Source organism: Nyctereutes procyonoides, unplaced genomic scaffold (genome assembly GCF_905146905.1).
Source record: "Nyctereutes procyonoides isolate TBG_1078 unplaced genomic scaffold, NYPRO_anot_genome, whole genome shotgun sequence".
Classification (NCBI taxonomy): Eukaryota; Metazoa; Chordata; class Mammalia; order Carnivora; family Canidae; genus Nyctereutes; species Nyctereutes procyonoides.
This window is the reverse complement of record NW_026575159.1, coordinates 412,915-428,203: the sequence shown is the minus strand read 5'-3', so window position 1 is coordinate 428,203 and position 15,289 is coordinate 412,915. Positions and strand designations below refer to the sequence as shown.

Below are 15,289 nucleotides of genomic sequence, written 5' to 3'. Positions count from 1 at the left end.
AGGAAGGATGAATTTTTCCCCTTTTCCTGACTCATTTTAGATCTGGACTTCTCTTATCTGTCTGGCCCTCAGAGTGGGACTGATTTATACCATCATTTCATGGGTCTCAAGTACTTGCAGCAGCACATATATTATGGGTCTCCAGCTTGCATAAAGCAGGTATTTTCATCCATAATTATGTATGCCAAATCCTTATCTACCTATTCTACTGGTTCTGTTTTTGGAGAACCCAGAATGCATAGTTTTCTATAGTCCTATTATACCTCGGAACCTAATCTGGTCATGATCCCCCTTGAGATTCTGTTGAAAACTATAAAAATGCATCAATGAATATTACATAAAATTAACCACACTGTTTTGGTAGTAAAATCCACCTAAGATAGAGAGATGCATCCAAGGTCTTTTACCACATCCACTTAGTACAACTTAAAAACATATTTTACTTACTTTCTCAATTAAATAATTTTTTCTTTTCTTCCAAAATTAATGGAATTATAAACCCTAAGCAAACAATACTGTCTCAGATATAACTAATGAGTTAAAAATTATGTTAAAAATTGCAATTTATCCAATGTCCTTGAACTTTTTAAAAAATTGAGCAGAGAGGTAATTCATTGTGAAAGAAAAAACAGAAAGCTTAAAAATTACTAAATTTTAAAAAGTGAAAAAAGTTACAGATTCAAAAATCATAATGACAAATTTCATTTTTCAAATAATTGAACTGAATTACTGATCTAATTTCTAGACACATTTTGATTCTTATAAAGAAATGTAATCTTTAGAAAAAAGAAATGTAATCTTTAAAGACAGAACAAAATTGTACTTATAACGAATTATCCTTCCATTATATCAGATGAGTGAATGTCCACTTTTAGAAAACACCAAACAAAAAGAACTGCAAAAAGAGGAAATAAAATATCTCACTCTTAAATAACCTATCGTTTTTGAAAGCAAAATTTCCAGCAATCTCAACTTAATGCAAAACTTTCTGTTCTGTGTCTGTAATATTGTTAATGTTTTGCTAATTTATAGTTCCTAAAATATACTCAGTATGATTTAACTATGTTAAAATATATTCCTGAAATGTAATAAAATACATTATTTTTCTAAGGTGAATTATCTTTTTTTTCATTTACTTTCTCTGTATTTTCAAACTTTTCAGAGATGTGTTCCACTCATAGCCAATAACTAAAAGGACCAAGAAGACTATAAATAGTTATGGGTAACTTTGACACTTTCTTGTAACTGTTGACTGATAAAGAGTAGAGACAAGGCCTAAGTGTTTGAGGTATCCTAGAGATCCACATAATATGACCTTTTTCTTCTTAGAATATAAATGTGTTAATTGAATGAACAAAAGAAAAAAAGCTTATGAAGTACTGTATCCTAGCCAATGTTAATTGTATTTTTTTTTGTTATTATGCTTAAGGTATACTCTATAGAATTAAGATACCTAATACATTTTGGCCTCCAGGATAGAGTATTATATGATATCTCTAACATGTTACAGAAATACTCTCTAATACTCTATACTTTTTAATAGTAAATTAACTCATGTAAACAGATAAGCTCTTGAAATGGTTTCTAATACTAAAGCCATACATGTTGCTCCAGGAAAATTATGTTCCTAGTAGTAGTTACTAGGGTTTACCAGAGAAACGATGATCCAAAAAGTATGGGGGATGGAGAGAAGATGAACGATGTCTGTTATAATTAGTCATTTTAGCTAATAGCCTGGCAAACAAGTTTCTGAATTACTGTAAAGAACTCATTTTCTTTTCAAAACAGAATAGGATTTTAACTAATGATAATAAAGTGAGATGTGCAAAGATATAAAGATCCAATCAAATTTTGATATATAATTCTTTTTAACATTACCTATAAGAAAAAGATATGAATACTATTATATCCTTCTTATACTACTTAAGTTTAACCAGGCACTATAAACTAATGTTGAATAGCATCATTTCTCATCCAATGTAGTCAATGTAAAAAGCCATTATCTTCATGTACAACTTTCCAATATGTCCCAAGTCCTTCATCCTTCATACTGGGTCTTTCTGATACATATGTGTGTTCTGCCTCTGTATTTATGCTCTTGTTCTTGCCTGAATAAGCAAGTCCATTTTTCAAGGTCCAACTCATGTTCTATACTCTCTACAAAGCTTTTTTTAAAAAAATACTTGTTATTAGCTGATTTCTTTTTTTTCTGCTCAATTAATAAGCACATTAAAATGTCAATTATTTGTAAGACACAGATCCTTTAAAATGTTAAGAGTACAGCACATTTTTTGAGTATATACCATGCAACTAGAAGTGCTGTCATTTAATCTACTCAACAACCCTATAAAGTTGGAACTAATGTTCTAATATATAGATAAGAAATAGCAAGTGTCAAAGACATTAATTTTCCAAAAGAAACACAGTTAGCAAGTAATAAAAAGCCTAAATTCAAATCCAATGCCATTTAGTTCCAAATCTTACAAAAAAAGAGTATATTCGATAAAATACTCTTCTAGTCCAGTGCACCATTTACTGCTGACAAGAAAAGTTAACACACCACTCAAAATGCCTAAATTTTACTTACTTCAAAGGAAATTCTCTTTTAGGCTCTTTAATAAACAGTGTATTTGATTGACTGTATGAAATTCACTGTAAGAGTTCTACAGTATTCTTATCTTCTACGGAGTGCATAAAAATTACAATATCTTTGAATACATTCTATTATAAAAAATCTTTTTGAATATTTAGAATATAAAGAATAAAATAGAAATTAAGATCCCATTGTTTAAAATGTGATAGACTACCTAACAAGGATATTATTGTACTCTTTGATTTTTGTTCCTTCATGTTTGTAAGTAATGATTACAAAGATAACTTGAAAATAATATATTAGAAATAGTTTCATAGTCTTAGTTAAAAGAAATTCTATTTTACTTATTTAAAAAGCTCACAATTAGGAGTAATTATGATCTGGTAATTTATAGCACTCTAAAAAAGTGATGAAACCCTAGGGATTAAATTTTTCCAAAACTTCTAAATTATTGTTTCCTATAATTTTTGTCGAATTAAAAGACTCATAAAGCTATAAAGTAATTAAGAAAAAATATAATGACATGTCAGTTATGACTATAATAGCTTATACCAAGGATTTAATAGCAAGCCTTTTATCATTAATGCTAAGGCCATTTGTCTTAAAATTAGATAAATTATTATGTGTTTGATATGATAGTGACTATTTTTGTTTGTGAGTATAATTCTAGAGGTTAATTTTATTCTGTTCTTCTCTGCAAGATTTAAGATCATATTGTTGTCAGAGAAAATATCAAGTCCATTTCTCATCTAAAGGAAAACTTTATGTAAACTTGAAAGATTTAAAGTCATTTTGGATTTTTTTCTTTCATCATTTCCTTAATAAACTTTCAAAGAAGAAGGAGTTTATAAATCACTATATAAATAATTTCCAGAAATGAGCAAACTCAGTAGAATTCTATAACTTAACAAAAGTACTCATTCACCCACCTAATATGACTTCTTCCAACTCCTAATCATGCCAACACAGTTATCTTTCTTTCACTAATACCATAGTTGATGTGAATTAATTTCTAAAGGTAACACACCTACAATTACCCCTAAGGACACAGATCACTATGAAAATGTCAATGAAATTACAATTTATATGTAATTAAAAAGAAATAAAATACCACATTAACTTTCATTTAACAATTAATAAAAACATTAATTTAGTAACTTCCTATTTCTTAGATCTCAGACACAAAAGTCAATACTTGTTTGACACTATTGAAGATTAGTATAGATGTTCCCTATCTTTTCTTATGGAAAAGTGTACTTAACATAATGAAATTATAAGCCTGAATTGAGGATAACCCTAGATTTAGACAAAAACAATTAAATTCATGAATATTGACAATGATAAATATTGGGAACTTCTCTAATCAGTTGATTTAAGATGCTTTTATCAAAATTGGTTTAGGATGCATACAAAGAGACTTCTGAGTTCCCTTGTTATTTTATCATTATATTCTCTGAATAGTAAATTAAGCTTTCTTTGCCAATCCTTATTTCAAACCTATTTGACAGGTGGTGGAAATATCATAGCATTTTTCATTTTATATAGAATCAAACCATGAATTCAAGGGTTAATCAATTTGTTTAACTTAAAAACAAATCAGTAGTAATAAATGTGATTAATGCATTGGAACATATGTTACTTCCAAGAATGTCGTATTTAATGGATCAAATTTGAAGAATTCCTCCAAATACAGCAATCAATAAGCATGATTCTTTAAGATGCTTAAAAGATTTATTACTGAAAGCCATGAGGAAAAGCCTCTTCATGAATCAGTTTTTGTGTCTGTTTCTTTTGTGTGTGTGTGTGTCTGTTTCTAAACAAATCAGACTTGTCTCAATACTTTTATGCATAAAAAGGCACACTGATTTCCCTGATAAATGTGAAAGACTTTAAATATATTGTCTCATTAATTATATTTATATGTAATGATTGGCTATGATAACACAAAAATAATAAAATGTCTTATTTTCATTAAAATTATCCTTATAACCTCATGTGCAAACTCACTAGCCTAACTTGTTTGATTTAACAAAGGATCAAAACTGCAAGAGCTAAGATAATTTTTTTTAAACCAAAGAAAAGATTGTTCCTGTTTGTTTTATTTTTTTACATGGTGGTCATAAGAATGAATGTAGGTATTGTAAAGGAAATTATTTTTGAAGCTAAGATAACATACATATCCAAGTTTTGGATGAAAATATTTTACAGTAATACCTTCTTCCTGAAGGCAGCAATTGTAATAAGGTCTAATAGTATTTAATCCTATTTACCTGTCTCTATCTGGAGAATAATGGTCATCCATGACACGATGTCTATCCATTCGGCTAATTGTATTATAATGTCCAGCAGTAGAGCGCGTCCCTCGAAGACCCTGTTCCACATTCCGACTGAAATTAGCAAAATCCATTAAATATATTAATAGGCCATAAACATATACTACACTAAGAAATGAGGTTTATTAATAAAATGAAAGACAAAAATCATTGTAACGTCAAGTCCAAGTTTTTTTCTTTTAACTAATTGCACCTTGGGCTAATGGGATACATTTTTACTGGAGATTGACAGTGAAGTTAGGAGATTACTGCTATAACAGAGATAAACATAAACAGAGTATCAATGGGGATAAAGATAAGGGTTATCAAAATTATTAATAGATGATTCCCACATTTCTAGGAGTGATTCTTATATGCAATAATGGAGGAGGAATAAATCTATGTGAAGAAAATGAGTTCAGCATGCTGCTTATAGATAATACTGGTGTATCTTGTTTTAAGAAAATGATTAGGATTTGTTTTTTAAAGTCTAAATTGAAGTCTTTATAAATGATCAATGATGATTTTCTTTAAGTTACCATGCGTGGCCTGGATTTTCAATAGACACACTTCTTTTCCATGATAGAATAAGCCTCTTGTATAGTTTCTACTTCTATGGGCTTTCTATTAGGTACAGCTGAATTTATTCTAAAACTTTGCCTGTGTTTTTCTAGGTGTGGTCAAATATTCTTTCCCTGGTAAAAGTCGAGCACCTTTTTTTTTTTTCTTAAAATAAGAAACAGCTCAATTTATTTATTAAAGTTAAAATACAGAATCTAGGTCTTTTAAAATTTCAGATTACAAAAGTTATTCTATTGACAGGTCTACCACATTTAAGTAATTATTTTTCAGATGCCTTTAGTAATTTATAAAAAATTATGTATAAAATTAAATCATAAGGAAAAAGTCTAAATCTAAAACTAAATCAATTATTCATTCAAAATAGGCATTATAAGACTATCATTCTAAGAGTTCAAATTTTCTTAAACCTTGAAAATATATAAAATGTGAATCCTATACACATTTCTTATTAGCAAATATATTATTTCCATGGATCTAACTCCTGAAAGCCTTTCTGTACTTAACTGGATTGATTAGTTTTCTACTAGGCATAAGACCTGGAGCTGTAGATTTTCCGAGCCACTCTTCCCTCCATCTGTGCTTTCTTTTTTATTCTTTGCATGATTGCTCTTAACTTTAAAACCCCATCAAATGTTTATTTTTTCCCATTTCTTAAATTGTCAATACCTTTATCATTCAAGGGTATAGTTAGTTGGTTCTAACTGTATATACTCAGTACTGATATACTGAAAGCTGGGTCTTCTTTATGATTTTGAACTCTCACATAAAAGAATATACACATCAACCAGAGTTACAAAGTAGCCCATACTTCATATTACTCTCAATATTTAGGTTGTTGAAGAACATATTTATTTTCCCTTATGTAACTTTCTTCCGCAAGACTTTATTATCTTTAGAAATTATTCATGATTCTTTGTGATACATAGGCTTTTAATACCTACAAATATCCTACAAATAAAATGTGTATGGTATCTTACCTTTGTGGAGGAGGGACACTGGGTGACCATGATCTAGTCCTTCCTATAACATCTACTCGGTGAGGAGACCCTGATGGTGAACAATGGTTTGATGACATTACTTGTTCTGGCACTGATAATGTTGAGCTTTGAAGATCTCGACCATTGTGCCGATAATCTAAGGGGCAAAGATTAAGAGTACAGTTATCTACCCATTAAGTACTTTTGTATTTTGTACTTTAGTGAAAAAAATGTTAGTGAGGTTGAAAGCCTCTGAATATATTAAATGTAAAGCCTAATGTATAAAACATAATACCATAATAAAATAATATTTTGTAAACACTTAAAGATGAATGACAAATATTTAGATAAATACTATGTCCAAGCATTGTGCTAGTTAGACTAAAACTTTTATATACAGTTAATTATCTTTACTAAAAGAGGCAAGTTTATTCTAAAAACATTTTCATCTCTCTAATGAACTAGAAGAGCTTCAATTACTTAACAATTGTAAATATTCAAAATTATTAACTTCATAAAAATTCCTAAAAGTCTATGGTTATTTCTTTAAGAGATAAACAATATTAGAAAGTATTCTGAATACCATCTGAAGCACCTACATAGACTGCTTTTCTTACAGTGTTTGTCAGGGCTGAGAAACAATAGATGGCTGAGAAACAAAAACACAACAGTTTGGAGGAGGGAAACAACCCAATGATTTGACACACTTCAAAAAAGTGTATTAGAAGTACTAAGCTCAAATGACTCTTAGAAAGCAATGGATATTTGACAGATGGAGAGAAAAGTAGAAGGAACTCAAAGCTGGTGGAAAAACAGCTGTCCAATGTGGAGCAACAGTAGGGAAATAAATAGTAAAAGAAATTTGACCCAAGTTGTATATATCTAAAACATCATGAGGCTTGTAATGGAAAAACCTGAACATTTTTGAGCAGGAAGTGGTATTATCCCCATCACCATTATCTTCACCATGTTCATCGTGTCTGCTATTGACTTTTACTATGTGCCAAGAACTCTGCTAGGTACTATACAGAGTGTTCTGCTACAACACTAATTTCAGAAATGACTCAGAAAAAGTACTGGTTCATATGTGATTTTTCCCAACATGCTCACACTTTGCAGTATTATATGAAGTTGGGTTCCTAAGAAATGCAGCAAGAGAAAGATTTGAGTGTACACAAATGAATGGGAAGGAGTCGTCTCAAGAGAAAGGAATTAGAATAGCAGAACAGGGCACAGGAAGAAGCTAAGCAAGAATGTGATCTCAGCTTGATCCCACTGGAGGCTCTGGAATGTGAACTGTACCAGACTTGCTCTGACTTGGAGGCAAGGGTCCTGGACCTTTGTCATCCAGTGTTAGCCAGTCACTGACTGAAGATCACCAGTGGGAAGCAGGAGAGATTGTTTTCTGTGTGTCTCAGGCCAATTCTCCAGATAATGGTGCAGCTGTGTTAGCAGCCAACATTCACTGGAGATGGGTAAACCAGCTGACCAAGGGGGATATGGGTGGGGCATCAAGAGTGTTCACTACATCTACCAAATAATAGCAGCTGGAAGCAAAGTACATTAACACAGCTAGATGCAGCAGGCCAAAGAAATACAGAACTACATATCATGCTCATTCATCCCATGTTCTTTCTTTTGGCTTACTTTGGTCAAAAGAATTCCATCTTATAAGTATTTATTGCATGGGTTCTTCCTGGTGTGGTGAATACTTTCCTTGATGCCATAACTTTGCAGATTTATCCCCCTTTCCGTCTAGAACATACTCCTTCCATCTAGATACCTTCATTTTATCTTAAAACCCCACTTTTAATATTTTTATTGAATAAAACATAACATGACTTTTCAGAATTGTGCTTAGATATTTATTTTTAGTGTTTTGATTACAAAGCTACACGGGTTTTGAATGGTCTGATCTAATCCAGTTTTCCCAGATACCTATTGTTTTTGTTTTTACTCCATGATTTTGCAGAGCACAATGTTTTTTCAGGAATCTATTAATGATGCGAATAAGCCAACTCTGCAAAGAAGATAATATAATCCCCATTATATATTTGAGGAAACTGAAATTCACATTAAGAAATTTACTAAGAAATTTAAATTAAGTGTCAAATACAGGGTCTGGTATTTAAAGCAAAATCTATCGGATTCCAAACCTCTCATTGCTCTAAGACTACATTCATCTTTCATGATCAAAGTAACAATTTAGGAAGATGAAGCTGACACCAGTATACAATTCGAACTAAAGATTAGAAAGTTTGTAGCAAGATTAATTGCTCTTATGAAATGTAGAACATATTGTCCAACAGAACTGTCTAAAATGATAAAAATGTTCTCCATCAGTGCTGTCAAATATGGTAGCCACTAGACACACATGACATGAAATCTGGCTAGTGTCAATGAGTAACTGAATTTTTAATGTATTTATTTTAAATTAATTTAAATATGAATAGCCACATATAGTTAGTGGTACAATTTTGGAGTATGACAACTGGAAATGGCAACAGACTACACAGAAAAAATCAATACATTCATTCATTCAACAAGTATTTATAACTATATGTGCATGTTATTCTATGAGCTGCAGTGAGCAAAACACACAAAGTGCTTTGCCCTTGTGTAGCTTAAATGCCAGTTTGAGTGATAGAAACAATAAAAATCCCAGTAAATAATTATATATGTTTGAATTATATATATATATGTTTGAAGGTGATTTAAGTTCTAAGAGGAAAACAGAACAGAATAAAGAGAGATCAAAATGTCAGAATATGGAAGCATTTTGCAATTTTATATAAGGTGGTCAGGCATAGATAGAACTCACTAAGAGGCTGACATTCCATAACAACTTGATTAGGAAGTTAGATGCTTTGCCAAGTGCATAGAGAGGAGGGTTGCAAGACAAGTGCAAAGACCCCAAGATAGGAATTAATTTACTGTGTTCACAAACAGCAGGGAAAATAGGGTACTAGGAGTGGAACAATGGAAGAGATCAGAGACACTTGGAGGAAGGAGGAAAATCACGTGGGGCCTTGAGTTGCTTTGCAAAGATTTTTGGAATTTGATCTGAGTGATTTTTAAGCCATTAGCGGATTCTGAGCAGAAACTGAATATGATCTATCTTCTTTAAACAGGATCACTTCAGGTGTCCTGATCAGAATAGGCTGAAAGGAAAAAGGCAATAAGTCAGGTAAGAGGTAAGAGATGAACCAGGATGACAGCAATGGAAACATGGAAAGTAGTCAGATTCTGTACATTTTCTGAAGGTAGAGGCATCGGGATGATTTTGAATAAGATTTGATGTTGGACATAAGAGGAAGAGAAGGACTAGAACAAATCTAAAAATTTCAATTCAAGTACATAAAAGAATGGAGTTGCATCAGATGACTTAGTTTGGTGGGAAAGATCAGGAGTTTGGTTTTAAATATATTAAGTTGAAGATATCTACTACATTTCCAAGCACAGATGTCAAGTGGGCAGTAGAAAATGAAAATTTAGAATACGAGTAAGTGGTTTTGACTGGGCATGTGGGAATTTTAGCATAAAGATGCCAGTTAAAGGCTTGGGACTTTAAATAGTTGGGATCACTAGAATAGTGAGTGTAGATAGTGAAAAAGTCCAACAAATAGAGTCTGGGGACATTCTATTATGAACCACCAACAATTTGTGATCAGATACAAGAGCAAAAAGAGGGAAGAAATAAATGACTCTTAATATTTGGTTAGCCTACCAGGAAGCTAAAAATATACTACAAAGAGTCGAGAAGTTTAGAAGGTTTACCAGTTTGGAAGAGGAGGAGATAACAGTATTTTCAGCTGCATAGACAAACAGTTACACACATGTGGAAAAGAATCTTGGGAAAGACATTAGGACTGTTGAGAAAGACTTGAGAAGCATTTATAAAAAGAGTATCACTGAAATCCAAGGTAAGGGAATGTATAGAGAAAAACGAGATATGACTATGGGAGTTTGAGGGAGGCTACTGAGAAAAGGAGGAAGAGTCCCGAAAAGAAGAAAATTCAAATAATTCAGTTCCATGAAAACTAAAAAAAAAATAGAGAATTTTAAGAATATATTCATTATTGATAATATAGAGAGCTACTCAGAAGTGATAAAAAAGAGTGTTGGGGTTAGGTAATTAGAAAATCAGAATATTATATGCAACATTTAAGAGCTAATTATTAAAACATCACTCTACCTTCCCAATGGAAAATATTATTATTTACACGTATTTTTATATTGTTTCTGGTCAGAGTAGAAAATAATACTAGCATTCTAAGTGGCTATAAACTGATATTTTATTTATATATTCCATTTATTTGCACTGTGGGGTGAGTCAACTGGTTCAAAGAATAGTTGGTTTACAACCATTCTCATTTCCCTACTCAGTATACCACTGCCAACAATTACTTCCCTAAGAACCCTAAATTTCAATATCAATCAGTCTCTATTTACTTCAAAGAATAATATTAGCAATGCAAATATAAAAAATTACCTCTGTCTTGAATTAGAATAAACTAAGTAAGCACATGGGAAGTATTACCTCTGGCATAGTTAATTTTCAAGACATCTGCTTTGCAAACTTGGAAAAATTAAATAAAGCAGCTGAGACTGCTCATTATTGAGAAAAGGCTGATAGTTCAGGTTAAAAGGGTTTTGAATGGTTGTAAATACTTTGAATTTGACAGATATATAATATGCAGTTGGAAATGAATCTCTGTATATGGGAAACAAAGTATTAACACTTTTGCTGGTGTCTAGACTTAACACTAGTTGTTTAAAATGCCAGTTAACATGGGCGGGGGGCGGGTGGGTAAGATGGTACTGTGTATATGAATGTATGCAATTCACATTCAAAATGCCTTCAAAACAATTTCACAGAGAATATAGGATTATTTGTTTCATCTGACAAATTACCTGATAAACTACTGATTAAAGCATTTAGTCCCTATTGAAACTATTAATGATGGTGCTTAAAAACAAAAAGGACATTAAAAAAAAAAACATAAGAAAAATATTTTTAACAGAATTAGCATGTTTAAGCCTTAGTTATCATAACACTTCTGTAAATATAATTGGTATACCTTTACTAAAGTTATAGGCCAAAGAAAAGATGACATTTCAAAAGGCACAATATCATAATATTTTCATGTTTATAAAAAGAATATAAAACAGAATATGGTGATGCTTCAACTTTCTAATAGTGACAGATTTTGAGGATTTGAAATCATCCTCATTTTTTTTAAGTTATCAGGTAAATTTCCAAACAAAAAACAGGCAATATTTAATTTATTTTATTTTATTATTTTATTTTATATTTTATTTTATTTTTTACTTCATACACATTTAAAATTTTTTTTAGTTTTGTCTTTTTTTATTTAAATTCAATTTGCCAACATACAGTATAACACCCAGTGCTCATTTCATCAAGTGCCTGTCAGCAATACTTTAAGCTACAATACCATAATTGAAGTTTAAATGAAGCTTAAATGAAGTTTAAATGAAGCTCTGCCTGATACATAATCAACATGACAACAATGAAAAAAAATTCAGAAAGTACATTAAAATATTTGACATATTTGGGTATGCTGGTGATGTCAAAAAGATTTTATTTTTTTTCACACAGTTATGTAGTATAAAGAAGTTTCAATTATACAATAATACTTCAAATTTATGATGAAATCCTTATTATTTAGTACTTTAAAAATAGAAAGTTTGTAAGTATTCACTTATCTGACACCTTTCAGTAAGGATGTTCAGTTTAACAACTGATACAAGAGTCCCAGTAACTGTAATTATTCAAGAGGTAAAATTGCCATAAGGTTGTTTTGGGAGGAGGTGGATAAAGAGGCAAGTTATTTCTTTCTCATTTTATTTATTATTTAATCTGTTTGTTGGTGAATAATGATGAATAATACTTCCTTCTTATTACTATAAAATTCTGAAATTCTTACCTGATACTATCCCAATTCCATCATCACAGTCATAGTCAGAGATTTCACTATCACTTATTCTTTTTGACCCTATGAAGCAAACAATAGCTATAATTAAAATTACTGATTATTAAGAAAAAAAACCTCACCAACCTGAAAAAACAAATGAAAGAATTTTGAATGAAATATTTGAGAAGGAAAAATATGGAGAGAAGGAAACTGATTAGGAGCTCACACTTATTTTTACATATATTTCATAATGTAAAGATTTTATTCTTAAAATAAATTGTTCTTAAGATGTATAAAATAAATTTCCTAAATGCCCTAAAGCTTGAAATAATATTAAATAATATATGTACATGATTCGATGTTGATTGACAAATTCTACTGAACAAAAAGCTAAGTCAGTTTTAGTTGCTTTTAGACAAAGGCATTTAAGTCTATATAAATTTCAAAGCAAAACAATACGTTATTTCAAGAGCATTCATTTTTTTTTTAAGAATTTATTTCATTATTCATGATAGACATAGAGAGACAGAGGCAGAGACACAGGCATAGGGAGAAGCAGGCCCCATGCTGGGAGCCTGACACGGAACTCGATGCGGGACTCCAGGATCATGCCCCGGGTCAAAGGCAGGGGCTCAACCACTGAGCCAACCCAGGGATCTCCCTATTTCAAGATCATTCAATGCGCCTTTTTCTAATATGCATAACTAATTAATGTACCCAATTCTTCATTTTTCACACTCATGGAGAAAAAGCATAATTTAAGACATCCTAAACAATCTTCCTTTAGTATTAATTTAGCTGTTCGCCCATTGCTTTGTAAAGAAATGAGCAATGAATCATCCGCAAACTTATTAATACATCTAAATTTTGAATTGTGTTATATTTTCTAGGAAATAGCCTAAAACAGAGCAGTAATGATTAATATAATTCAAGACCTCTATTACAAAATTTTAAAATGTTAATTGTGCTATGGCAAAAATAGCACTGAATTGATGGTTTAAACAGGTCGTCTTCACATTTAATTATGAAATATATCACATATATAAACATGTTACAACTTATTTTTCATATATCTTTTTTCCTGCATGTGTCTCAAAAAACAGGCACTTCTTACACAATAGAATCCCTTATTACAGTATTTGTCCTTCTTTACAATCAGAAAATACTTAATGGTAAGTGAAAACAGTGTTGCTATTTCAAGAAATGACTTCTTTTGTCTGTCCACTTCCACCATACATTATTCATTAAACAGACTAAATTCAGTTTTCAGAAAATAAATGTTTTCCTGTAAGGTATATAATTCACGTTGTGTAAGTTATCTAAAGCAGCAAAAATTAAACATTCTGGGAATGTCCTTCAATATTTCCAAGGTCCTCTTAGAAATACTCCGTACATTTTTTTCTTTTCTTGTTTGTTTTTTTTTAACCCCTGCCCTCTTGGAAAAAGGAAGAGTCTGTTGCCAGGAACTCTGGTTTTCCTCCTCTTAATGGTTACATAAAAGATGTTTATCTGTCTTGATCATGTGGCCCCAGTGAATGGGGAATGGTCCCATTCCCTTCCAAATCCTTATATCATAAAATTTTAAACGCAATCAACTCATAGGCTTTTACAGGCCCAACTGACATGGAAACTACAATTACCACACAATTTCCCAAAAAAACTAGGCACAAAAGGATTTAAAGAATTAGTATATACATTCTAAATGGATTTGGGAAAAAAAGAGATACCACAGATGAAGCTATTGAGGAGAGTCATAATAAGAATTGCTACTCATCTTGTAACAAGATTTCACACTGTAAATGTAAATGCTCAAGTACAGACAGGGTAATGATAGTTTAATATGCCAGGTAGTCTAGGGCATAAAGATTACATATTTTTGGTATTGGTCAAGAATCAGATCTGCTTCTGGTGTAAAGTAAGAATGACACCAGCAAAAAAGAAGTTCATTTTATCAGCTTTTGTGAGTGGTCTTGTGTGGGTTTGTGCACAGAATTTGGGGCATAGGAGGGATATGTGATTTGTAAGTGTTGCTTCCTTCAAATCTTACTACGTTCCTGATGAAAGTTGATCTATTTTGCTAATAATTCTACAGAGGTTAAATATATTGGAATTATGTTGATTCTACTTGGATCTTGTCATTTAACATTCTGATGAATTCAAGTACTTAAGTTTAATGTCATTGGATGTATCAATCTTCTTTTAAATGTAGTGTTTTCAGTCTTGTTTAAGAAATGGTTCCAAGCTTATGAATTGACAGGTATTCTTTTTCTAAAATTTAAAAGATTTTGTTTTTAGCATTTACATCTTTGTCTGTCTTGAAGTGAATTTATGCATGAGATATGGACGCAACTTTGCTTTTTCCATACATATAACACATATTTTGGCATTATTTAATATTTCTGTCTTTCCCCAATGATCTGTGATGTCACCTCGGTCATAAGTAAATGTATTCTATCTGCTAGGATCTAGTTGGTGCTCTTTTTTTCCCCTTTATCCATAAACCAAAAACTCACTGTTTGTTATATTGTTATATATCAAAAATATATCTCCAATCTTTCCTCTTTGCTCTTCCATATAATCTTAAGTTCAGGTTATTAAATTGCACAAAACATCCTAATGGAATTTTGATATGAACTGCAATGAATCAATACATCATTTTAGGGAGCCCTGGCATGTATTTTAATATTGTTTTACTAGCCATGAGCTAGGCATTCTCTCCATTTAAATTTCTGTGAAATTTTTAACTTCATTCATTTAAATTTTCCACATTTGTTGGATTTCTTCTTTGTATCTCATCTCCACTGCTATAAGAAATACTGTTAAAATTCTGATTACTAATATAATTGCTCTTATACAGAAAAACTTTATTGTAAAATGATGTTAACC

General features: G+C 31.1%; 1 protein-coding gene across 11 annotated transcripts in view; it reads right to left on the bottom strand.

Annotated features, from left to right (window-relative positions):
- Positions 1–15,289, bottom strand: part of RIMS2 (regulating synaptic membrane exocytosis 2) — a 583,644-nt gene that overhangs the window by 224,128 nt on the left and 344,227 nt on the right. For all 11 annotated transcript variants that reach the window (XM_055314266.1, XM_055314267.1, XM_055314268.1 and 8 more), the window contains 3 exons: positions 12,416–12,484; positions 6,465–6,621; positions 4,864–4,980 (listed from right to left, as the gene is read on the bottom strand). In XM_055314266.1, coding sequence (XP_055170241.1) covers positions 4,864–4,980; positions 6,465–6,621; positions 12,416–12,484 — 343 coding nt within the window. The remainder of the gene's footprint in view (positions 1–4,863; positions 4,981–6,464; positions 6,622–12,415; positions 12,485–15,289) is intronic.